Source organism: Podarcis raffonei, chromosome 11 (assembly GCF_027172205.1).
Source record: "Podarcis raffonei isolate rPodRaf1 chromosome 11, rPodRaf1.pri, whole genome shotgun sequence".
Lineage (NCBI taxonomy): Eukaryota > Metazoa > Chordata > Lepidosauria > Squamata > Lacertidae > Podarcis > Podarcis raffonei.
The window spans coordinates 27,312,586-27,339,067 of NC_070612.1; the positions used below are offsets into that span (position 1 = coordinate 27,312,586).

Below are 26,482 nucleotides of genomic sequence, written 5' to 3' on the forward strand. Positions count from 1 at the left end.
ATATACAACTCAAGGACTCTGAACTGGAAGTGACTGGCCAAGGAACAGCTTGATGAAGATATTGACCCAGTGTGCAGCCGCTGTGAAAAAGTCGAATTCCCTGTTAAGGATCATTAGGAAAGGGTTTAAAATAAAACAGCCAATATTACATTGTCATTGAACGAATCTGCGATGTGGCCATGCTTAGAATACGGTGTTCATTTCTGGTTGCCACAACAAAACAATACTGTACAGCTGGAAAAAGCTCAGAAAAGGGGAAGCAAAATGCCCAAGAGGCTGGAGCAACTTCCCTAAGAGGCAGAAGTGGTTTGCTGGGTGCAGTGGAACAGCTCTACTGGTTGTCTGGCAGATGGGTTGTTGCTGCTTACAGTGAGGTGAAGGCACGGCAGTGGGGAGGTCATTGCCAGCAGGAGTGCCAAATTGGGGTTTAGACAAATTCACGACAAATAAGGCTATCAATGGCTGAAGTACTGCAGGCACAATGCCTCTAAATACTCGTTGCTGGAGAAAGCGCGGTTGCTGCTCATGTCCTGCCAGCAGGCTTCCCATAGGCATGTTGTTGGCCAGCATAAGAACAGGTTTCTCTATAGCCTATATGCACCTTTGGTCTGATTCAGCCGGGCTGTTTTCATGTGCCTACCACTGACCAATTCATTTCGGCACCTGAGGCAAAGCACAAAATGGCATCCCCCAGGGAAGAAGAGGTGAGTGAAGATGTACATCAGGGATAAGAAGGGGAATATATATATACACGTGGGTGGCGCTGTGGGTTAAACCACAGAGCCTAGGACTTGCCGATCAGAAGGTCGGCGGTTCGAATCCCTGCGACGGGGTGAGCTCCCATTGCTCGGTCCCTGCTCCTGCCAACCTAGCAGTTCGAAAGCACGTCAAAGTGCAAGTAGATAAATAGGTACTGCTCCAGTGGGAAGTTAAACGGTGTTTCCGTGCGCTGCTCTGGTTTGCCAGAAGCGGCTTAGTCATGCTGGCCACATGACCTGGAAGCTGTACACTGGCTCCCTCAGCCAATAAAGCGAGATGTGCACCGCAACCCTAGAGTCGGTCACGACTGGACCTAATGGTCAGTCCACAACGGGAACAAGAGTATGAGAATCAAATCAACCTTACCCAATGGTTGAAGTGAGAATCAAGGGCTATCATGTGGGGAAAGGGGCCTACTCTGAATCATGCCAGGTGGGTGTAGAGCCCAAAAGACCCCAGAGGGCTGTCCTGGTGCCTCTTATCAGCTGAGAGGCCACTGTACTGGCAGCATTTACGGGGGGGGGGGGAGCTTTTGAGGAGGATGCAGATCCAACCTCCAAGGAGTACCCCACAGTCTTTGTTGCTGCAGCAATGATGCATTCCTTGGAAGCAGGAACTGCTGGCCTCGCAGATCCTGCCGCCTGACCACTGCCTAATGGGTGGGCTGGCCCTGCCCCTGACCATTGTCCATGCTGGTCGCGGGTGCCAACTTGAATAAAATATTAGGGGGTGGGGCAAGTAAGCCCTGTCCTGCATAACCTATCACAAGATGTGGCACATGCACACCATTTGAATGCCAATGCCCATCAATTTTGTGGGGGGCGGCCCCCTCAAATATTTTATTGGGTGGCCCGAAGGGACCTCAGCCCCTACGAGTTGGCTCCTATGATGCTGGCTGAAGCTTATGGAAGCCACCTGGAGCCCCCTCACCCATTTACAGAGGCGTGCAAATGGCAGATAGTTGTGAAAGGTGCAGGTGTGGCCAGGCGCCCATTCTGCAGGGAAGGAACGTCTGAGCGGAAAAAAAAGGCGCCTGGCTGGTCTTCGATCCCCTTGGCGCGCGCTGGGGATTTCCACACCGCCCTAAAATTCCTTCCTCCCCCCTCCCTCCATATCGTTCACTGTCATCTCAGCGGGTCAATGGCCGGTTCTTTTCCTCCGGCCCGCCACCCGAACGGAGAGGGGCGGGCTGCAACAGGAGGAACCTTTTCGGCCCGCGAGGAGGAACCGCCAAGCAGCCCGAGGGGAAGCGGACGGCCACTGCGGTGGCAGCTGTGGCGGCGGCTAGAGCGAGAGCAAGCTGGAGAAGCTGCAGCCTGGCTGGGCGGGGAGGCGGCGCTTGGGTCCCCCAGGCCTGGCGCGGGTTGGCAGGGGTGAGGGAGCGGAGGCGGGGCGAGAGGCGAGCTGGGAGGGACGCCAGCCTGCGCTGGGCTCGGGCTGCCTGGCTGGCTGGGGCTGAGGCGAAGGAAGCAGCGCGGCGGCGAGCGAGGGCTGCTGTGGCGGCGGCGAAGCAGCAGCAGCAGCGGGCGCAGACGGAGGCTTGGCGCGCTCGGCTTCTCTCCCTTCGCTGCAGGGCGCGCGGCTGGGGCCCGGGCGGGTGCGTGACAGCCGAAGGTGAGAGCCTTTCCTTCCCGCGTCGCCGTCCCCTCGCCGCCGCCCGCCTCCCTTCCCTGCCTTGCTGCTGCCGGCCTAGCGAGCGTGCGGAGGGGAGTCCGCCGGCGGCGGCGGGGCCGGGACGCCGCTTAGCCGCGCGCTGCAGACATCCTGTTCGGCGGCGCGAGGCCTCCTGCAGCCTGAAGGGGGGCTTCGCTGTCTCTCTCTCTCTTGCGCGTGGCTCCGGCTTCTTCCCTCCCGGTGACAGGCAGGCAGGCAAGCAAAGCCTTGCATTGCATTGCATTCATTTCCCGTCTCCCCTGCCCAGCTGGCTTGGCTGGAGGAAGTTGAACTGGAGCGGAGCGGCGTCCTTGCAGCAGCGGGACCCGATCTCCGCGCCAGCTGGTTTGCTTGCGAAGGAGGAAAAAATGCTTTCTCTGGGAAAGGGCGCTCAGGGTTGCAGGAGGTTGCATTTATGGCAGCTCCGCTCCTCAGCCCCAGACCAGCCTAGGTGCCCTCCACTAGGCTGCGAGGAAGGGAGGAATTGCCGGGTTAAATACTTCGTATTCCCTGCCTCGCCTCCCCCCTTTTTGGGTGCTGGTGACGGCCGACAGAGTTAAAGCTGCGCTGAACTGCATGCATCGCGGTTAAGCGAATTCTCAATCGGCTACAGGTCGTTTGAAAAACCCGGAAGGAATAAACCCTCTCGCTGACTTTATATTTCAAAATCTGAACACGTTTCCTTTTTCTTTCTTTTTCTGCCTCCCCCGGTGCTTTTTATGGACTTTGCACAGCGGCTGTGCTGCGTGAGGAAGTCCACACTGCTGGCTTATGTGGGGAAGCAAATCAAAAGAGTGCATGACACTTCTTGGTCTAGACAGTGTGCAATGGCAAGAGTGGAGCACAAGGTGCTAGACTTGGTTGATGCTAAATAAAACTGGCTAAATATTGACACTAAAATCTCATTCTCTGGATAAGTGAGCAATCCACGGAAGTTAATCTGGAAAATTGCTTCACACCATTTTCCTGATAGGAATTTTAATCATGTATCGGAACGCTAAACCCCCCTCCCCACCGCACTCCTGTAATGTATTCATATTATAAGTACCGAATTTGCATAATGTTGTTCAACATAACTTTGCTCTTTTCTACATGTATTGTCTTTACTATTTTGAAAAAACTTTAATTTCTCTTATAAATAAATAAGCAAACTCTTACTACCCTATCCGGAATACACAGGGAGACTTACTGGTTTTAATTAGATGCAATGTGAAGCAGAGATGCAATTTGTTGAATTCATAGCCCAGATATTATATGAAGCTTGTGTTGCCAAAGCTGCATTTCAGTGAAGTGTAATGAGCTGTTAAGCGAACTTCTTGTGCTGTCCCTGAGTGCTGCATTGTGTTTGCTTTGGGATTTACTGGTGGCATTTTAGAAAAATAGCTCTTATTAGTGTATTGTGTCTTTCCTGGAAATGGAAAGTGTCTGGTTCTGGAGGAACAAATGGCTGGTTGAAGGATTTGAGTTCAGGAAGGGGAGAGGAAAGTCTTGTGTTTTCTGCTGCCAAATCCTTGCCTCTAAGCATTGGATTAAAACGTGCCCACACTGAAAAAAGAGGGTATGAGATGCATAGAACTATTTGAATAGGCAGAGAAAATTCTTGCTATTCAGATGACAAGTGCAAAAGGAATTGCAAAAGGAATTAAGCAAGGTGTTGCATTTTCACATGATGTGTGTTGCTGGGTTATATTTTTATTAATTCATCAACAGAAAAAATCCAGTGTGTGGTACCCATAATGTGAAAAATGAAGACATTGGGTTGTACCCAACATAATCTCTACTCAAAGTAGACCCATTGAAATTAATAAACTTGACTAACTTATTTTTTAATTTCAATAGGTCTACTGTGCGTAGAACTTAGTTGGATACAGACCAACTAATTGAATGTATAAGGGAGCAAAAAACAAAACAAAAAACCAACACCCTAGTAAAATCTCTGTGGTGCCGACAGGAGGAGCTATTATAACTTAAGCCTATGACACTCACAGGTGCAATCCTGTGCCTGTCTACTCGGTAGCAAGTTCTGTTGAGTTCATTGAAACTTACTTCTATTTCAGTAGGTACACAGTTGTAGTCTTAATGTGAAGCTTTTTGAGGAATGAATGCAAAGTCTAAAAATTTGTATAGTAGAACAGATGCTTTGCAAGTGTAAGGTACCAGTTTGTTAAATAATTTTGGCCAGAAGAGCTGGGAATGACTTCTACAGTCAGAGTACAGTGGTACCTCAGGTTACATACGCTTCAGGTTACATACGCTTCAGGTTACAGACTCCGCTAACCCAGAAATAGTGCTTCAGGTTACGAACTTTGCTTCAGGATGAGAACAGAAATCATGCTCTGGCGGCGCGGTGGCAACAGCCTCCCATTAGCTAAAGTGGTGCTTCAGGTTAAGAACAGTTTCAGGTTAAGATCGGACCTCCGGAACGAATTAAGTACTTAACCCGAGGTACCACTGTATACTGTTCTGAGGTAGAGGGACTGCTATAAAGAAATAATCCCATGACTCCTCAGGATTAAAACCTGTAAGCTACAGAAGGATAAAATCTGGACCACATAAATTTAATGGGCATTCTGCTTTTTGATCAGGCAAATCCAATTCCACTTTATTTAAAAGATCATAATAATGTTTGCATATAGGACTTGGATTGTCCTGCAGTGCTGTAATCACTTGTAAGTAAGCCCCATTGCACTTCATGGAATTTACTTCTGAATAGATGTGCAGAGAATTGCATTCTAACTTCTTTAAAAGCTCCTATAATTAGTACAGGACTGTTTACAATAATGGCTGGAGACAGTGTTTTAATTTTGTTTAAAATGTGATTGGCTTGTGGAACACATTAATAGCACAAAGAATAAATGTAACAAGTTATTTTAAAAAGTTATTGCTTAATGTGTAAGGTCATAAAGATGTCTTAGGCAGAGCAAATAGCTCTTCAGCACAACTTCAGTAGCAGAAAACTCATACTAAAATGTCTTGGTCAAGGAAACAGTTGAGTCTATCCTGAGAGATTCTTTGCTGTTCTCAAACTGACTGCAAACCAGAGACTGATCTGTACCCTATCACTTGCTGGTATAAATACTGCAGTATTTCTCTATTATGGAAGTATTGGAGCACGGCAGCTGTGTTGGTAAGATCCATCAGTTTGCTGTCTTGGAGAGTAGGCTTAACAGCTAGAGGTTTGCTGGGCAAGACCATTGCTTGGCCCTGATTTCCAATACAGATTTGTACTGGCTGATAACAAAAAGGCAAAATGAAACTGCTGCATTTGGGGAATACAGTACATGGGTATAGAGAAGTTCAGCACTTAACAAAGCGACTTGGGGTGTTTGCTTCCCATGTGATACATTGTCAACCCTGAGGTTCAAGGGGGTTGTTGCCGTATTGTATCTACAGTGCAACCCTCCCTTTTCAGATTTAACTGAAAGTTTGTTGGGCTGGGTGGAGGGGCTGTGCTATCCTTCTCTACTGGTGGGGAGGGGGGAAATAGGTCAAACTAGACATATTTTACAGTGTTTAGAGAAGAACTCTAATTGGCAGTGTGCCAAAATGGTTGTGTCAACGAGAACAAAGTGAGTAGGCCTTCTCACACACTTGTGCACTTGTGGAGCTGAAACTATTTCTTAGCGTGATAATAAATATTTCAAAGCATTTGAGATAATTGGAGAAGTGTTAATTTTCTGGCACAGGTTGTGTATATATTTAGTTGAGTGTTGGCGATGTTCCAGACTCTCAAGTCAAGGTGTGTTTAAGTGGACTTGCTTGTTTGTTGCAAGAATTAGTGACGAAAACAATGTACACAGAAATCACTGTAGAACAATTTAATTAATACTTACGGTGCATTCTCCCTTGTTTCCAGTTCCAGATGTGTTCCTAGGCATAGGTGTGAAAGTTCTAGAGTTATTAGTAGACTTTCATAGCCAATGCCGAAGTGTTCAGTTCCTTAGTGGGGGCATGTTGAGGCACATAACCTTACCTCCCCACCACTATACTCCAAGAGTCTAAATCCAATGTAAGATGTTTGGCTAGCTTCCACCAGTACATAAGAGCCCTGCAGGATCAGATCAAAGGTTTATCTAGACCAGCATTCTAGGCGAGCCTGATGCCTGGGCAATAGCACAATCCCATAGGTGCAGTGGCAATGCTGTGCAAAATTCTGTGTGCTGTATCTATGGAAAGTGGTTTTCTTTTCTATTAGAGGCTGTTTACTGAGTGTAATCAGTAAATATATTTACTGATATGCATATTTTTTCCTTACTAAGAGGTTTACCCCTGAGTTTTGTTGGTGAGCTTTGTTAGATGGATTTGCATTTGTCAAGCAACTTGGAGGCTCCACCTTCTCCGGAGGACCGAGGGGACCTGATGCGACATCCTGTTGTCGTGCATGCGATTTTGCACGACATCAGGATGCTGTGCAAGATCGGGGGGGGGGGCGGCACAGTGCCTCAGCCCCAAGGAGCTGGCACCCTTGTAGCATATCAATTCTTTCAATGCATCATTTCCCCTTCTTGCAGATACCAGAGAGTGGAGAAAATTAGCATATAGTGATACTGCATGTTCATTCGTGGGTTCCTAAGTACATCAGAAAGGCTGGAGTACTGTGGGAGAAGAGCTTATGTAGAGATGCTACATGGTGCCTTTGGATGGTTGATAACTTGTGGCATCTTCAGAATCAAAGGGACAGCTTTGCAGTGAGGAGTGTAACAGAATGACAGAAGAGGTGTGTGTGGGGGGGAATAGGCACTTGTAACAGAGCTTACTGGCTCTCAAATGTAATTGTTTAATCAAAGCAGTCAGTATACCCAACTAACATAACCAAAGTACTGTAGGAGTTTGGGAAGGGACTGTACTTGCAGGAGGTCTGTTTCTCCTCTTTCTTTCCAAAAGTTTCACCTTTTAATTATATTGATAGATGGCGGCTTGTGCAGAACTACTTCTTGATGTTTTGTATATGCACAGGAACGCTCTTTTACACTTGGCTTACAGTCACACAGCCAAATGACAACATGCATGAAAATAATTCTGTTGACGGATGATGATTGGTTGTCCTTATTGATTAGTCTTCACCAACATTTCCTCAGTGCATTGGAGATGTAGGGGATCAAAAGGCACTTTCCCCCATATATTATGAAGTGTGGCTCATGGAAGAGTAAACATGGTGTAAAATCCCATGTTTTTAAGATCATGAGAACCAAAGGTCCTGTTATCATTACTTCCAATATATTTGCCAGTCATCGGTAGACAGAGATATGGCACTTTGTGCTCCGTTTTTCTTCATTCATACACAACTGCACATTGCAGGTCTAGATACAGAAAAAGATAACAACTTTTAGTAAACATTTACATTCATTAGTAACCATCGGTTAAATTAAGAAATATTTCCCCATATTTTATCCTCTGATGCTACTGAATCTGTGTCATTGCTATTGCTTGTGAAGCCATCTGTGCTACAAGTTTCTTCACATAATTCCTCTTCTTCCTGTGAACTCACTAATACAGTCATCAGGTATCTGTCATCAATAATAATAATAATAATAATAATAATAATAATAATAATAAATTTTATTTATATCCCGCCCTCCCCAGCCGAAGCTGGGCTCAGGGCGGCTAACAACAATCAAAATAGTCCAACATTCTAAAAACATTCATTATAAAATTAATTAAAATCAAATTAAAATCAAATTAATGGCAACCATCAAGCAAAATTCTGTGCAGATTGCCAGAGGAGGGGGTCAGGCTGCGCCCTGACCAAAGGCCTGGTGGAACAGCTCTGTCTTGCAGGCCCTGTGGAAAGATGTCAGGTCCCGCAGGGCCCTAGTCTCTTGTGACAGAGCGTTCCACCAGATTGGAGCCGCGGCCGAGAAAGCCCTGGCTCTAGTTGAGGCCAGCCTAATCATTCAACCAGTGTTATTAATGGAGCAGTTGGTGATAATAGCAGTACAGTTGTCTTCACTGAAATTTTTGGTAAGACGTTATTTGTATATAGTGAAGCAAAGTGCTGGATGTAGGAGGAAAGAGGTTAACAGTGGTACCATCACTGTTTTGGATCTCAGTATCTTGAGCTTCAATATTTTGTTTGTGTGAGACTCTATTTTGTTTCTAATTTTTCCACATTTCTATGGTGGCCATATTTTCACAGAACAGTAAGCCATGGTTCAATAACAAACCATGGCATACCACAAATCATGCTCGTCACACTCCTTCCTTTACTGAGCTGGGTGGGAACAAAGCAGAGTGCTGTCTGAATGTTACATGTGAACCAGCACTCATGCTTTCCTTGTCTTCAGACGAGCCATGAGCAGAAGCCAAGGTTTGGCTTGTTTGGAGAGAAACAAATGTAAGCCCTGGTTCACATTTATTTTCTCTGTGCTAAGCAAAGCGAGCAGCAGAGTAGATGCAATATGAGCAGTCATGGTAAACCATAGTTTACCATGATGTGTGAACCCAGGCCAGGTCCTAAGAACAAATTCAGGAGACATATTAGAAAGCTCTTTGGTTTCCAACACCCAGAAACTTGAGGACCATGTAGAACAGGGGCAGGGGACCTTTTCTGGCTGGTGGACCAGATCCAAACCTCCACCATCCTCTGCAGGTCACCTTGTCTAGGTGCGGGAGGTAATCACTTGTCCCATTGTGACATCAGGCGATAACTCCAAAGGTGCTTGCTACAGATGAAGAATGTCTATTTGCAGCTGTGGTTTGAATCCAAACATCCAATTTTATTTTCATTTATTTATTATATTTATATACCGCCTTTATCTTCCGAGGATATCAAGGTGGTGTACAGTGGATGCTCGGGTTGCGAATGTGATCCGTGCGGGAAGCATGTTCGCAGCCCACAGCGCTGTGGCTGCGCACGCACGGGTCGCGATTCGGCGCATTCGCAAAGCACAATTTAGCTCTTTTGCAAATGTGCAAGCACCAAAACCCGGAAGTAACCCATTCTGGTACTTCCGGGTTCGGCACGGTGCACTACCCGAAATCGCGCAACCCGAAGTGTCTGTAACCCGAGGTATGGCTGTACATGGTTCTCCTCCCCAATTCATTCTCAGAACAACCGATGGGTTAGGCTAAGAGATGGTGACTGGCCCAAGATCACCCAGTGAGCTTCATGGCTGAGTGGGAATTTGAACCACACTTAGCTCAAATGGATGAAGCAGGGCTCAGCTTCAGTTCCCATCAGCTGATGGGCACTGAAAATGAGCCCCGCTTAGTGCAGCTGATCCCAGTGTGGCTCAGATGCATGAAGGCACAGTATGTCACAGTACAGAACATGTATACTGCCTTTGGTGCAGAAGACAAAACTGTCTCCTTAACTCATAATTTTCATGCTTTTTGATGCATGAATGACCTTGTAAGAACCTTAACTCTACTGAAGGAGTTTTGATCCTAGAATTATTAGGTCAGGTGTAAATGGTTTCTGTGACTTTGAAAATGTAGGATTGGGTACCACGTCTATTCTACAATGAGCCATAGTTCATGAAATACAGATTTTCAAAAATTGTGTTATGTGATCCTACTGCAACTGGGATAGAGTGGGGTTTTTCCCCAGAGAATTTCTTTGGCAGAATTAATCCATCAGTTGGAATTTTCACATAACCGTTATTCATTATACTTTGCAGCAAATGGCAGAGTGGCAGTATAAAAAAATATTATCCTGTAAATAGTCTCACCTGCTAGAATTACATAGCCCCCTGAAGACATTTTATTCTTTGCTTTAAAAGGTTTTCACTGTTTAAGTGAATGCTTTCACTTGTTGGTACAGCAATTCAGCAATTAGATTATGATTTGAATTTAGCTTTTTCTATAGCTGTAGAATGAATAGCAGGTGAAATAATAAAAACTTTATAAGGCACCTACTGTTCTGGATTTCTGTAAGCTAGTGTTTAGTGTGTATATTTATAGTATTTTACAGCAGTGTATTGCTTTTTTAACTTCGTAATCACACCAACATGATTTAAATGTTCAAGCCTCGTCTTTTGCTCCAGGTCTAATTTAAGTATTTACCACTTCCCCCAGCCTGACAAAATACTGCTCCTTAGGTGGTCTAGCTTCAGTACAGTTACATAAAGCTGTGGGAAATCACATCAAAATATGAAAGGAGTAGGTTAAAGTCTACATAGAAAAATTGTAACCTTGCTGTTAAATGTATAGTTTCTGAGGAAATAAAAAATGGAGGCACGTGATTTCATGCATAAAATCAATTTGTGTTCAAGCAATGCTTCTTCTCAAAAGAACCACCCCAAAGCAAGAAGGCATGCCTGGGAGGATGCCATGGGTTAAACCCACCCTAGTTCAATTCACTCTTTCTCATGCTTGCCCTCAGCATTGGAGAAGGTAGGCCAGTAGGGGGAAGAGCACTGATCCCCTAGGAGTACAGCAGATTTTAAAGATAAGAACCCTAGAGCACTTTTCCTGCCTTCTCCTGGCTTAGAACTTAAGCTCCTCTGTCCATACTCAGTCGCTAGATTCTGCCATGATGGATATTTGTTGAAGGATGGTTTGCGCCACAAACTAGGCCTAAAATGAAAGACCTGTGAACCTTCACACTCTCTCCCTTATCGTCACTTTTAACTGTTTGCCCCTGTTTCTGTCTTTTTAAGCATGTATGATACAATCACCTTTTAATTGCTAGTCATTATCCCATACCTATTTTAAGTCTTATGTGTTCAGTTTATCCGTATGTTTTATCTTATGCTGGTCTGTGACTAAAATAAAGTTTGATACTGATATTTAAGCTTCAGTAATTTGAGGGGGGTGGGCGGTGGAAGAGAGCAGGGGTGACTTGGCCATTAAGGATGAGCACTTATTAGGGGGACTTCCCATAGAATCATAGAGCTGGAAGGGACCCCGAGGATCATCTAGTCCAACCCCCTGCAATGCAGGAATATGCAGCTGTCCCATACGGGGATCAAACCTGCAACCTTGGCATTATCAGCACCACGCTCCAACCAACTGAACTATCCATTCTAGCAACCCCTGGACTGGAATGGGGAAGCATTGTTCACCTGGTTTCCCAATGCAGAGGTCACTGCTGGTAACTGAGAGAGGTGAGATGGTGGGGAGGGTGGCATGGTGTGGGGGCTGTCAACCTGATGCCCCCACCTCTCTGCCCACATCATACTTATTTCCACACCAGTGTGCTCCTCTCGGTTACTGGCAGTGACCTCCTCAATGAGAATCCAGGCAAGCAATGTTGCTCCACCTGGCTCTGTCCCACCAGACTGGACTTGATTTCCAAAGTAGAGGCAGTACTACAAGAAGTAGCGCACTGGAAACTAGGTTTCAGTACATGCACTGAAGTTGTTAGTGCTCACCCCCTATCTATATTACAAAAAGAGGGGTGCTTGTGTAGGAGCTTCCTCTTGGTGCCAAGTAGATTCTTTTCTGGGTTGGCGTACCTCCTTGGAGTTCTACTTTGAAGTCCGTTTTGTCAGGTCTTCCATTATAATTTTTGTTCTGTGCCAGCACACCTGTTTCTGAAACATTCCCCACTAGAACCTGAACTTACCATAGTTAGAGCCTTCAATGAGAATGGGAGTAATTACGTTAATTTCATGTTTGAATTTTTTTCTTCCTCCGTAGGTGAAGTATGTGTGCAGAACTCCACCGCAAAAAGAAAAGTGAACATTTTCCAGCAAGTACATCAGAAGGAGGTGCAGCAAGGAGTAATTTTCAGCCCACCTTGAAAAATTGTGCCCATAAGTGCCAAGCTGACCTGAAAAGGAACTAGCTGGGAGTCTATACATAGATAAAAGTCCACTCTTCTGAAATTTCACTGATTAAATGTAAAAGACGCACATACAGCCTCAGCTGTACAGCCACAGATTCTGGTGCTTCTTATGTGTTTGTGTTACAGTCCTTCTAACTGACACGTTACTTCCCCTGTTTATAACTTCTTTCGCTGTATATACAATAAAACCGAGTAGCACTGTGTTGCTGTTATTCGCTAAAATAATTGAATGTTAAGACCTTTGCCAAAATGAGTGCAGAAGGATACCAGTACAGAGCTTTATACGATTACAAAAAAGAACGAGAGGAAGACATTGACTTGCACCTGGGAGATATTTTAACTGTGAATAAAGGTACTTTAGTGGCCCTTGGATTCAATGACGGGGAAGAAGAAAAACCTGAGGAAATCGGTTGGCTGAATGGTTATAACGAAACTACTGGAGAAAGGGGGGACTTCCCAGGAACTTACGTAGAATATATCGGAAGAAAAAAGATTTGTCCCCCAACTCCAAAGCCTCGTCCTGTTCGACCTCTTCCTGTGGCACCAAGTCCAGCAAGAGTAGGAACAGACAATGATCAACCAGGTTAGTAGCGACTCTCCCCCATCCCTAATCATTGTGGTTCAATGTCCAAACCTTTATTCTATGGAATATTAAGTGGATACTGCAAACGGTAAGTCATTGAAATTGGTCAGAACACTGGTAGCTTTATTATTATTATTATTATTATTCGCATTTCTCTAAACCATGTTCACTTTGTAACATCTGCATTTTCCTATTTGGGCTAGAAAAGAGTTCATGCTTTCCTTGCATTTTGATTGCCCTTGTGCAGCATGACCACAAAATAGCAAAAACCATAATGGTTTTGGGAAGTACTTCAGCATACTCGCCTTCAGACCGTGTTCCAGAGAACCCTGTGGTACTTCAGTAAGAATGTTGGTAACGGCAAACGAGTTTTCTTTAAAGATATATTTTCCATTACTACCAAATTTCCTCTGTAACATTTTACCCTTTTGAGTCTCAGGGCATGTTGTCAAGTCAACTAGGGTGAGATCTGGCTAGTACTCTTCAGTGCTGTGCACTTGAAAATCTACAGAACCCTCTGCAAAAAGCAGGGGTTCTCTTCAAGACAAGTGTGGAAAGGGTGTCCTGAATGTAACCCCTCCCCCCAAAAAAATCTGTTGGTCTAACACATAGGACAGGGAAATTCTAAGATAATAAATATTTCAGTTTAGAGAAGCTGTAACCAACATGGTGCCCTCCAGATACTGAACTATAGTTCCCATCACCCAAGATTATTGGCTGCACTGCCTGAGGCTGATGGGAGTCTGGCAATGTGTATGATCTGCATACATGAATTATAACTATTTCAATAACACCTGAGTAGTTGTAACCACACATATCACTGAAACTATTACTTGCGGCTGTAAATGGAAACGAAATATCACTGGTACTGTTGGGTTGTATTCATGTGCCAGTTCTGCTAATATAGCTTAATATTTAAGAAAACATACACTAACTTTATTCAGATAAATACATGGTTTTTAAATGTAATAGGGGCCAGCCCTACCATCATGCAGAATGAGGCAACCATCTCAGGTGGCAGGTGCTGCTGCAGCGGCCCATGGTTGCTCCTCCAGATTCCTCCAGTCCTTCCACTGCCCCCCCTCCTAAATGTGGCCTGCTGCCTCAGATACAGTGAACGATGCCATCTTATCACTAGTGTTAATGTAAGCTTCAACTGCTGGCCCAGCTGGTTTTTGCTTGAGGGAAACACCATTTTGTCCTTTGCTTCAGACGGCAAAATGCCTTGGATTGGGCCTAAATGTATTTTTGCTGTCCTCTGAAGCATACTGGTATTGAAAGCCAGGTCAATCAACTTTTTTTGTAAGAAATATATACATGTAAGAGAAGGAGGTTGGGAAGGAGATGGTTTTCACTAATTCTTTCACCTCCCCACAGTCTATGCCCCCCATATTTGCTCCAGAGAGTTGGGAGGACCCTCTGGAACAGCATGGGCGATGGTTTGGTGCTTGCAAGGGGGCATGGGAATCACTGGAAATTGCCTCACTCTCATCTTCTCCTGTTGGAAGGTTCCAATGGATCAGAGAGTCTTCCATCATTAGAGAGATGCCAGTTGGATGCAACACTTAGTCTTGGTGACTTCTGGTCCTTCGTGTTCTCTTCAAGCTCTCATGTGTGTGTGTGTGACAACAGAAATAACTTACTAGGAAATCATTTTTGTTACTTTAAATGAATTCACTTAACGTGAATCTTTATCGCTTTGTTTGTTGAGTAACAGTGTTTGTCATCTTCGCCTTTCATGGACCCCAGAATGCCGCCTGCCCACCAAAATCCCAAAGTATTACAGAATGGTAAAATGTTAAAGCTTGATTCAGAAAAGTAGTTGCTGATGGGAAGGTGGCAAAGTGGAATGGAACTGAATTGCAAGAGGTGGCTCTGGCTACATGTATCTGTGCACATCCATCTCCTTTGACGTTGCCTGGGGAGATTCTGTTATGCAGAATGCCCACAAAGTAGAAGAGAAAGTGGAAACATGTAACATGGTACTTTCTGCTGTCTTTCTTACACATGGCAAATGTAAGCACCTTGCATGTTTAATTGATCCTTTTTAGAACAACTGAGGCAATAATTCACAACTGTGTGAGTGTTCCACAAAGTAGTGACAATATGGCTGCCTACAGCTTTATGTTGAAAACATAATCTCCCCTCACATATTAGATATTAAGAAATGCCTTTGGATCCTATGGTGTGGGGAAAATATTTGGTGCTTAAATACCAGCACTGGTGCCTTCCCTCTTCTGGAGTCACAGTGTAAATTATTAAAAGTGGAAATTCTGTTCCCAGGATAATGAAATGGTTAATCTTTTATATAGTCCAAATGAATGTGGGCAGCAAACCAACAGGAACCTTCCCAGGATAATAAACCATTGTTCTGCACATTAGAGTGCATTTTGGCTATAAGGAGACTTGATGTAAAGCTTGCTTGATTGTATTTGGTCAAGTTCATATTTTCCAGGCTTAATTTTTTCATACTGCTCCATCAGTAGGAGAGGGAGCACATGAGGAGTGATGTTTCTTACTGTACTACTTGGAGTCAAATTGAAAATGAAAACATAGTTGTATAGTTTACAGATTAGGCCTCTGTTGTGGTTTCTCACTGATATATTCACCATGGTACCTTTCCCCCAAACTATTTTTAACATGTGTTCCCATAAACAAAACAAGCTTTATTTGGGGTTTCTGCTTTTGTTTATCAGACTTAGTAACTTGATACTTGGAACACTTCTCTTTCCTTAATCAGACAAGTGTTTTGTCTTTGTGAGCATACATATCCTGAAATCAACAGATGTGATTGAAATTTGTGCACTATGTTTGAGGAAGGCTGAGCTTTAATTAGCTAACAGAAATGTTTTCTTTTTCAAATTTAATTCTCTATGCTAACCAAAGCAATTTAATGTATGCCTAAATAACATAGGCTACATAACATAGAAATTCTTAAGGGGTTGTGGACGACAAATAATAATTGTTTTCAACAGTTTCGTCTCAGCCTTTTGCAGTTAAAGTAACAGTTTTGTAGCACCCTAATTACTTAACAAATTAGTAACTGGCTTACCCATTCCAGGATCTTTGTTATCTTCAGCACTGTTTTGCTTTGTGAATGGTTCTACATACCGGTACATTTAAGCTTTTAACATAAGTATCAGTCTGCACTTTCCCTTTCATGTTCCTTTGACCTCATTGCTTACAATCCTTTCCCTTTGCATGTATATAGCAATTTAGGATAACATTTTGCCCATCTGATGAAGGGGACCTTGCTTACCAAAAGCATGTGACATAAGAAATGCATTAATCTTTAAGATGTCACAAAACACTTTTTAAAATAATAACAGTGGTTAGCCTTACTGCAGAAAAATGAAATTCCTCTTTCTAACCCCCCGTTTTTAAAATAAAAATTACTGGTAGTTATTGGGAATTCCAGTGATTATCTGAGGGTAGGAGCTCTGTGTACTCATGTAAGTACAGCTTGACAGTAAGGGCCAATTTAACATTATCTTAATGGTGGGTGCTACTGCTTCCCCATGTTTAGAACTCTTTCTGTTATTGTCATATCTAGAAAGAGGAATTATGTGATATGGGGAAACCATGTGGTTATGTCAAACACCAGTATCATTTCTTCCAGGGATGCTGGTCTTGGAAGAAACCACATTACTCGCCCACATGGTGTGGTTTCTCTTTTCAGATTGGAGCCATAAGGAATTTAGCCAACAGGAACCGGCTGTCACACTGCTCTGGTAACCAAATAGCCATAACTTATGGATGAAATTCAGGAACATCCCCTTGAAATTTTGTAGACAGTGCTGTTTATAATTGGTCATTACTGGGGGTGGGGAGAGAATTGGGGTGACTGGAGAAGTATGGATGGTCTTCAACTAACTTTTGCTCAGAGGAGGTCCGTTGAAATTAATGGACCTAACTTAATCCTGTTCATTTCAATGCATTCATTCTGAGCAAATTTTTGTTGGATACCTCCCCCAGTATGTTTCCCTTTCCAGTCCCCCCCCCCCGCCCCGTGCTTATTCTACTCCACTAACATTTGTGTGAGTATCAGTGCTGGTATAATCATATGGTTGCAAGATGGAGGGCACTTCTATTACTCCTCCTGCCAAAAAAATAATAATCTGTATAACCTTTAAGACGTTTATTGGTTATTCTATGTGTTTACACACACACAATCACTTTTGGGTATGGTGGTTGCCCTACGAATTAATATTAGAAATATATTTTCAAAGGTAAAAAGTTTCCAAAATAACCTTGGGGGGGGGAGAGCGAGAGACATAGCGGTGAAGGGGAGGACATATCTTTGTGAGTTTCACCTCTCCATTTGACAACATTCGACAAAGCTGAACAGCATGGTCTTTATGTATATTCTGTCTTTTGTTGGGAATTGCACAGAGAGGGAAATGCAATTATGAGCACCCTGCAGAAGAATTCAGATAATCCCTAGGGACATCTTCCTCAAGGGAGAGAGGCTACTTGTACAAATAAACAATATCAGGAGTCTTTAGTGATAGTAAAATATTGAAAATTGACAGTTCAACGCTGTGAAACAGCATCCTATTCTACAGCATACTGTATTTGTGTTTCTTTTAAGAGGCATTGCAATCTACTGGTCTGATTCCCCAGCAAAGCAAGTGGGGTTGGTTGTTTACTCCTGAAATAAAGCTTCTGAAAAGATAAGTGACAATATCTCAGCTTGGAAAAATCTCTACTGCTGTTTTTCAGGCCCAGAAATAAAATGTTTCAAAAGTTTATTGCATTATTTACAAAGATGTGGAATAATATATGAAGTCTCTTCAATATTTGTACAGATACTTCTGTGGGAGGCAGTTGTCTAAAGCCAGGATAGTGGGGAATTCTTGGTTTCCCCAAACGTGTTGGTATATCCATGAAATATATTGCAAAGCCAGGTGCTTTTAAAACATGTGACATTTACAAGTAACCTCCTGCCCTAACTCACATTTCAATATGTATCTTGATCCCTGTACTCTAAAATAGCAATCAAACAAAGTAGCTGAGAAGTTGGTATCCCATCGTGGACTTGTACATCATGGACTTGCACATGTGCAGGAAATCCAAGAATGGGCTATATCTACATGTTTGCCCACGGAGATAATAGTTCTCTTCAGGTGTTCTAAATACCTGTGTAGGAGGCACAAAGATGTAGGTACATGTTGGCTACACCCCTTCACCCCGCGCCTTCCCACATTGAGCAGGAAGATCTGAAGTGGGATAATAAGCCCATTCAACACTATAAATGCAGGAATGTCAGTATGGAGGGACGTGGGGCTGACTTCCTGAACCCTGCAGCCTCTGTATAATTAGACACTGTTAATTCCTAAAGAGGGCTAATGTATTCATGCTAACAATTCTGAACTCCACAATGAAGAGGGGTGTGTGGATGCATGTGTGTGTGTATGTGTACATACAGACAAATATATATGGCTGTTTTATTCCTAAGGGGAAGGAATTATTAGAATTGTTGTTGTTGTTGTTGTTATACCCTGCCCATCTGACTGGGTTGCCCCAGCCACTCTGGGTGGCTTCTAGCACACATAAAAAGACAATAAAACTTCACACATTAATAGGCTTCCCTATACAGGGTTGCCTTCAGATGACTTCTAAAGGTTCTATAGTTACTCACCTCCTTGACATGTGATGGGAGGGCTGTTCCACAGGGTGGGTGGGTCCTGCTAGCTAGGGAGTTTTAGTCCAAAAACAGATAAGAGACCCAAGTTTAGGGAACTCTGATATAGATGGACATGGTAATACACCTTCTGAACAACTTTTACATTAATACTGTTGAAAAATGGGTTGACATTTCAATATGCCTCCTAAAATGTCTACCTGTTTAGGAAGTTTCTGTTCACTAGTTGTTGTTTTTAAGGGCTAAATGTCTGATTTATCAAAGGACTTCTAGGTAGCTATTAATCTTAAGTAATATACACACAAAAGGGATGGAATTATCAGTTTGCTTGGCATATTTTTGGTGTTACATTTGAACAACTGATTTATTTATTTTTAAAAGGCTAAAGCACTCTCCCCTCAATGCCACAGAGCTTCTCTGACTGCTGTTTGACTCCATCTGCTGGTAAATACTCATAGTCCCAAAAATATTTAACACAAGTAATTGATGGATTGAAAGTAATAAAATGGAATCCAGTCTTCATGTGTGTACCCCCACCCAACCAAGACAGACATCTTATTTAAATATTGTATCTAATGGTTCCAACCTAGTAGTGTACCTGATTATAACTCCTGCTAAAATTAAAAGGAAGCCAAAACCTGTCGTCTTGTCTACTTTTAGGGCCACTTGCTTGTGTTAAAATAGACAATTGCATACCAGCCCCAAACCCCCATCGCACCCAACTTCTAATACAAAATTGAAGGATATTCTTAATTGGTGGTAATGCGCATTGCTGACACAGTCTATAGGTTTAGCAGTCTTTCAATTGGGGTTTGCTTATAAAGGAAGACTTGGTTTTTTGCAAAACGTGGTCATTTGCAGCTGCTAATTTCTTGCCAAGAAATGATTAATTCTGTACCACCATGCCCCCTTAAATCTTTTCTTAATGCCATTTACAGATACACAGTTTCTTGTGAAAGAACGCAGATGTCTGCAGCGCAGCTGGCCATAAAACTTTCTGCATGTGTATCTTGCTTAAAATCTTGTGTCCATGATGAATTACCATGAAATCAGTCTGAAGGCTGAAATCTGAGGAATTACCTTATTTTAATAGCCTGGAATGAAAAGGGCATTTGTGTTGCACTTTAAGTATTTAGCAGTGGTTATGGCTTATGCATTCTGTGGCATTATACTGACAGTACTGAAGGAGTGGTTGGGTTTGCTTTATTAAATCCAGCCAGCTTTTAATTTTTATTTCAAAACAGAAAGATTCAAATGCCATGTCCTTATTGTTTAAATTCTCATCCTGCCCTATAACAAAGATAGTGAACGATATAACAATGCATAAAATCAAATAAAGCACAACATATTTTATTTTATTTTTTTAAAAAAACTTATGTTGACTAAACCCTGACCCCAGAAGCCAGCCCAGACAAAGGTCTTACAGTGCTTCTAAAAAATATGCTTAGTTTTTTTGGCTTGCTTCCAAGGGGAGGGGAATTCCACAGCTGCGACAGAGACCAAGACCTCTTCTGTCTGTGCCTTTTTGTTGTCTGAACGGATCCAATGAATGGAGTTTCCAGAAAACTTTCTGATGCCCTGAATAGATTGGAGTTGGTTAGCATGTTTGTTTGACTTGCATTTATTTAGCAACAAAACTTTAAAAGCACAGTGCAACATTGGGATTTAATACGCTGCATACATATCACAGTTTTCCCCCCTAAGAAGTGTTTGAATTGAACTGTGTGGTTGATTGCTGAAAAGTCAGTAAACCACAATTGCACTGCAGTATATGTCTACTCAGAAATAAGTCCCATTGACCTTACGCTCAGCAGCACATGTTAATAGAAGGACAGCCTTAGTGTTGACTAAATGCTTCGTTCAAAGCTTTACTGGGAAATTATTCTTCTCTGAATGCTTGTAAATATTTTAACACACAACTCAAGAAACTGGCTAAGGAAAGGAATGAAGGGACCAAAAACTTGTTAGGCCAATTTTAGCATGCTTAGAAATCAGTGTGTTTAGCTTTGTTATACAGTGGTACCTTGGTTCTCGAACAAATCGGCTCCCGAATGCCGCAAACCCAGAAGTAAGTGTTCCGGTTTGCAAATGTTTTTGGGAAGCCGAATGTCCAACGCGGCTTCCACTTGAGTGCAGGAAGCTCCTGCAGCCAATCAGAAGCGACACCTTGGTTTTTGAACGGTTTCAGGAGTCAAACGGATTCCTGGAACAGATTAACTTCGAGAACCAAGGTACCACCGTATATGCATGCGTGTTTAGGAATGACTCACTTGAAACAATACAGTTCAGGAGCTGTGTAATTTGACTAGTATTGCATAGTATAGTATCCTTTCATTGTGTTACTAATCAATTTTCTGGCATATGCATTTTAGAAATGGAAAAATTTCCATAGAAAAATATAGTAGTGGGAAAATTTCCACCCCCGTCACTGAATGTATCACATACAAATATTAGGAGGCTAGTCATGGCTGATCTTAGAATGAAATGGAATGAGGAATAGAGGAGGAGCCAAGCTTAGATAAGCCTAAGATGTTTAGAGATTTGTAGTAAAATTTAGCTGTGTTTTACACAGGGATGTGACTTTGGTGTGGCTCACTTGAAGTTATAATGTGACTTAAGGAGCCAAGGTAGACATTACAGTGGTACCTCGGGTTACATACGCTTCAGGTTACATACGCTTCAAGTTACAGACTCCACTAACCCAGAAATAGTGCTTCAGGTTAAGAACTTTGCTTCAGGATGAGAACAGAAATTGTACTCTAGCGGCGCGGCAGCATTAGCTAAAGTAGTTCTTCAGGTTAAGAACAGTTTCAGGTTAAGAACGGACCTCCGGAACGAATTAAGTACTTAACCCAAGGTACCACTGTATATGGGAACATGAGCTTTCCTTCACAATGCAAAGGCAGGAAATCCTTCATCATCCCAATACAGGGGGCAGAGTTTACAGAGAAGAATAAGCAGGTGGATGGGAACCGACCCCTTCAACTTGCTGATCTTCTGCTGATAGTCCCTCCGCTGCACTCGCTATTATCTGTGGGGCTGTAACTGCATTTCTCAGTATAAAACCCAGAGTGGGCCCTAAGACAGTTCTTGAATCTGAGTCTCCCAGCTGCAAACCCCACAGTGCTGCTTTCTCAAAGTGCAAATCACTGGAGGCAAAAGTAATCACTGCAGCAGTGAGTACAGAAGCTCACACAGCTGCTTGCCTGCTAAACTGAACATCATAGGACATCTCATGATGAATGGTGAGCAGGTGAACGATACAGTTTGCACCACTGAGATTGCTTTCTGTTACAAGCAGAGATTTAGTCATAATTGCCCTGCACTGTAAATGCAGCAAAACCCAACTCATTATCTTGCATCTGTGGCTCATGTCATTCATAGTCAAAACTAGTCTCTCTTTTTTACTTGCATGCCTTGCTGTAACGGTCAGTAGTGAGAACAGTACTGAGGGGTCTAACAGTCTGATTAAACTTGCTGGAGCAAGGGGAAGACTCTTCGCTGACCAGCAGCAAGAGACATAGAATTGGACTCCCCAAGTGAATGAATGACTGCTCTTCCTTTGTGTAAGAAAGCAGGGTGCTGATTACTACAGCTCAGAGCTATCCCCATGCATGTGCTTTTGTCTTTTGTTGAAAGAGAAACTGATACTCAGAGAAGCGGGGCTTGCATCCTGGTCTCAACTGTGAGCGAGCAATGACAACATGTGAATTCCAGACAGGGCCAGGAATGGATTAAGAACTTCCTGTCAGTGTTGTGTATCAGGCTGTAAATCTTCAGTTTTAAACAGTCACTTGAATACTTAATCTTAGCAGTCCTTGCAACAACAAAAATCCAACAAGGCAGGCCAATATTATTCTTCCACATACTACAGATGAGAAGAGATGCTAAGACTTGAGAAACTGTACTGAAGGCCACTTAGCAAGTTTGTGGCTGAGCTAATATTTAAACTGGGGTCTGCTCATGCTTTTAACCCAACACTAAAGCAGACGGCAAAGAGATATTTCTAGACATTGTGGCTGTGCAGCTTCATAAGAACTTCAGCCTAAGCACATGCAAAGTGGTGCATCGTGAGACAAAAGTTCCTGATTGCACATAGATGCTGATGGTGTCCAAGTTGGTTGAAATTGTTCATGAGATCCTTGGTTCATAGCAAAAAGCTCACTGACAGCACCTGCTGATTGTATAGCAAGAAAATCAGTTGTGTGTGTGTGTGAGAGAGAAAAGAATGAAGGGATGTATGTGGACCATCACCTATGAAGGAAGGTTTGAGAAGTTCCAGCTGCTGAGTTTAGGGGACAAAAGAAGACGATAACTCATCATTATGAAAAGTGTGGAGAGAATTATGAGAGAGAGAAAATTCTCTCCAAACACTAGAACATAAGAGTGATACAGTGGAATTGATCAGTCACAAATTCAGGACAAATAAAAGTAAGCTAAACTTCTCTCAATAATTATGGAATTTATTGCCACAGAATGCCACAGCAAACATGAGTACATGTCTTTTTTTAAAGAGGGGGAGGCTATTCTTTGCTTTATAAATTATGATTACTTCTTCTCTTGAGAGAAAGACACTTCAGAAATGGTTGCTGTTTGATTTTAAGCTTTTGAACATGGACTATAGAACACATAGTCTTGCCAATTCAAATCCAGTCGGCTGTTCCAAATCCGGAATAATTTAGCTGATAATTAGCCTGCATAAGCATTTTTATGAAAAGCATTATTGAGGGCTTTTCCTAGCATAATCCAGTTCAGAGACTTGACCTCTCTATGGGCTTCAGAGTCTTGCTTGTTAGTAGGAGAAAGTGTTGAGGAATGCATGTTCAGTCATACAATGGTACATAACAAGAGCTACTTGTTTTTAAATCAGATATCTAGATTTTTAAGGACCTCTGTTCATCCAGGAAGGGGCCTCCTCAAGTGCACTGATGCTGCAAAGTGATGGTAAAAAAAGAAAGGAAAAAACAAGCTTTTAAAAAAACCACCCTTAACTGCCACCAGTTCTGTATTTTTGCAGTTTCCTCTCTGGGATATATTTTTGTGCTGATGCTAACAAAAATCTTTACTATTAATTATTTGTGGTCCAGAAATGAATTCTAATGGGGCATAATAATTTGGGGGCCTGTACCCAGTGAGATGGTAATAGCTGCAACACATGCCATGGGCTTTTTAAGACCCCTTGTTGTTAATAAACTGACAGGTGTCCTCACTAATTTCTCAAAAGCACTTTCCAGTGAATGCACCCTTGATTTAAAACGGTTACACACTGGTTTGACCACTCCAGACAGCTTTCAGCAAATAAGGCTGTTTGCTGGTCAGAATTGTGTCTGCACTGTAGGCTGCTTTGAGAGAGAAGGCATGATCTTGTGCCTAACAATCAGGTGGAGGTCACTTCAGGGGATGTCTCAGTCAGCACTATGTAAGTGTGCAACTGCTAGGAACCCACAGTGTGTATTGCTGGCATCACTGGAGAATGCTAGGTGGGTGACAACTATATGCTTGCATAGTGCTGACTGAGACACTCAGGGTCCCATCATCACTTCTCAGTGGTTACTGGCACGCTCTCCTTACTGCCTCCACCCTGACTGCCTCTTGGCAGCTCCCAGATTTGTAAATAGCCACTTTTCAATTTGCCTCTGGTGATGAAGAATCGCCTCCAGGCGTCTGGGCAGGGAAGATTTTGCAATTTAGGGGAGATGGCACTTCTCCCCCCTCTTTTTATGGAGTGGGAGACAAGTTCGTAACTTTTGTGAGCTTGGCCATAATTAAGGTTCCTTCATAAGCTGTTCGTTAAAGTTAAATGCCCACCATTTGAATGACTGAAGTAAAAAAAAAGACCCAAATTGATAGTCTAAATATCTATGATGTTTGAGCATTTTTGCCAACATACGTTGGTGCAACTCTCCCCACAAGCACCAGAGGGGGAAGACAGTTATAGGCTGGTCTAGGGTTTTCTCCAGATGTTTCCTCCAAAACTCACAGCTAGAGTTTTTTTTAAAATTATATTTAGGTAAGAGAAGGAACCAATTAACTTTTTTTTATTTAGTTTGTGCTATTTGCCTGATGTTCAGCATTTCTCATTGACTGTTTGTATCAGGACAGAATAAAAGCACGTTGCCCCTTTTTAATCTGCAAGGTTGAATTATCTTTTTTGTAAATAACTACCACTGAAATGCTGTAAAAACAACATTTTAATTTTTTTTGCTAAGGGTGTGTTTAACTTTCTTTTTGTTCTCAAATATTCCATATTTGTTCAGAGTAAGACAGGAAAGAGCAAGCTGTCATCTTCCTCCTACCAAGGTCGTCAGCCAAATCCCTCATTAACGTGAGTGAAAATAGGATCAGACCAACGAAGATTATCCGGGATTGCCTGTTTAACCTGGGAATCTTGTCTGAGAAAGTACTGTGGGGTTGCACTATAGCCATAAGAACAGCCTTCAGGATCAGGCCAATGGCCCATTCAGTCCAACACCTGTTCTTACAGTGGCCAACCAGAAAGCTGTAGGAAACCAGGGAGCAGAATATCAGCACAAAAAACACCCCCCTCCATCTCCACCTTCCTGATTTCTAGCAACTAGTATTTGGAAGTATCACTGCCTCCAACAGTGGACAAAGAGCATAGCCATCATGGCTACTAGCCATTGAAAGCGCTCTTCTCCATGAATTTGCTTAAAGCCATCCAACTTGGCAGCCATCACTGCTTCCTGGGAGAACACATTCCCTAGTTTGACTATGTGGTGCACGAAGAAGTACTTTGTTTTATCTAAAACAAAAGTTTATCCCAAACCTTTGGGAGATTCCATCTAAGAACACTGTTAGAATGCAGTAGGTGTTAGAATTCCTGCTCCATGATTGCAGTCATGGGATTTTTGTCTATCACATGACGGTGTACGTTTTGACTCCACAGAGTGGGAAGTGATGGAGACAGGATGTTTGTGTTACTGTGTTCCGTGAAGTGGGACTATTGTCCTTTTTTTTTTTTTTGCTGTCTGATGCTAGAGAGAAAGGGAGCCACGTTGCAGTGCTCCGTGTGTGTTTGTATGTAAATAAAGTAGATTAGCCAAAATGCTGAGTTGCTGAGGTCTGTTATGCAAGCTGTGAAGACACTGTGGATCCCTAAGTGTCCCGGTGTCTCTTGGCATTGGTCTCTGTGATGTTCGGGCTGAAGAAAGCTTTTAAAGCTCCCGAATGAACGACCAGGAGGGAGAGAACATGCCAGTTGGGCATGTGTCTCTACCAAGGTCCTACTCGAATGTAGGACGAGCTCCTGACCGTAGGATCACAACTTGTACACATTTAACTCACGCGAAAGCAGCTTTATGCGCTTGGCAGCTTCCAGAGCATGAGTAGAGAAATGTCACGTGAAATCACCTCTGAATGATTGAAGACTTGGACAAACACAGAAGGCACCAGCACCTAAGAAAGCACAAGCCAAATATTTCTTGGGAGGGAGTTCTATAATTTGGGTGCTATCATGGAAGAGGTCCCTCTCTCCAGAAGCTACTTGCTTAGACAAGAGCACCAAGAAATTGGTGAGCAGGTTTCTATGGGTGAAAGCAGCCCTTTAAATACTAGGACATGTAGGACTTTAAAGGCCCAGACCAGTAAATAAATGCATATATAAAGACAGTAAATGTGCATTTGCAGATGCCCATACAGTATTATACTGGTACATGTAGCAAGGAGCTGGAATGGATTATATCCCCTCTTAACCTGTGAAGAACTTGAGGGACTGTTTTATATTTTTCTCACCGCACACTTACTGTGGAAGAACTCTTCTAAAGTTGGAACAGCTTGTTTCTTCAGTATGGGAAATTTATTCCACAGAAACAGCAAATTAAGGTTTTATTTATTTATTTCACTATTTTGGTTTCTTAGGGAAGAAGAGACAAAGCAACAAATCAGTTCTTAACAGTAAGAAACCGCCCAAGACATTTTGCTGCCTGAGGTGAAGCACAAAGTAATGCCTCACCTCCATTCCACATTCTGAACCCAAGTGGACTGGCAACTGAATCTCATTTTAGCACTGGTGATCTTCCACTGCACCAGTTAGGGGCCCCAGAACAGACCGTGTGGCAACAGAGGGGAACAACAGCTGGGGGGGCTCATGGAG

At 43.0% G+C, this 26,482-nt stretch overlaps 1 protein-coding gene across 1 annotated transcript in view; it reads left to right on the forward strand.

The window, feature by feature from the left end:
* The first annotated feature begins 2,268 nt into the window (after positions 1 to 2,268).
* PIK3R1 (phosphoinositide-3-kinase regulatory subunit 1) overlaps positions 2,269 to 26,482 on the forward strand; it is a 64,969-nt gene continuing 40,755 nt past the window's right edge. Inside the window, exons 1-2 of the mRNA XM_053407705.1 lie at positions 2,269 to 2,373; positions 11,995 to 12,725. Of these exons, the coding sequence (XP_053263680.1) occupies positions 12,392 to 12,725 (334 nt within the window). The 5' untranslated portion in view covers positions 2,269 to 2,373; positions 11,995 to 12,391. The remainder of the gene's footprint in view (positions 2,374 to 11,994; positions 12,726 to 26,482) is intronic.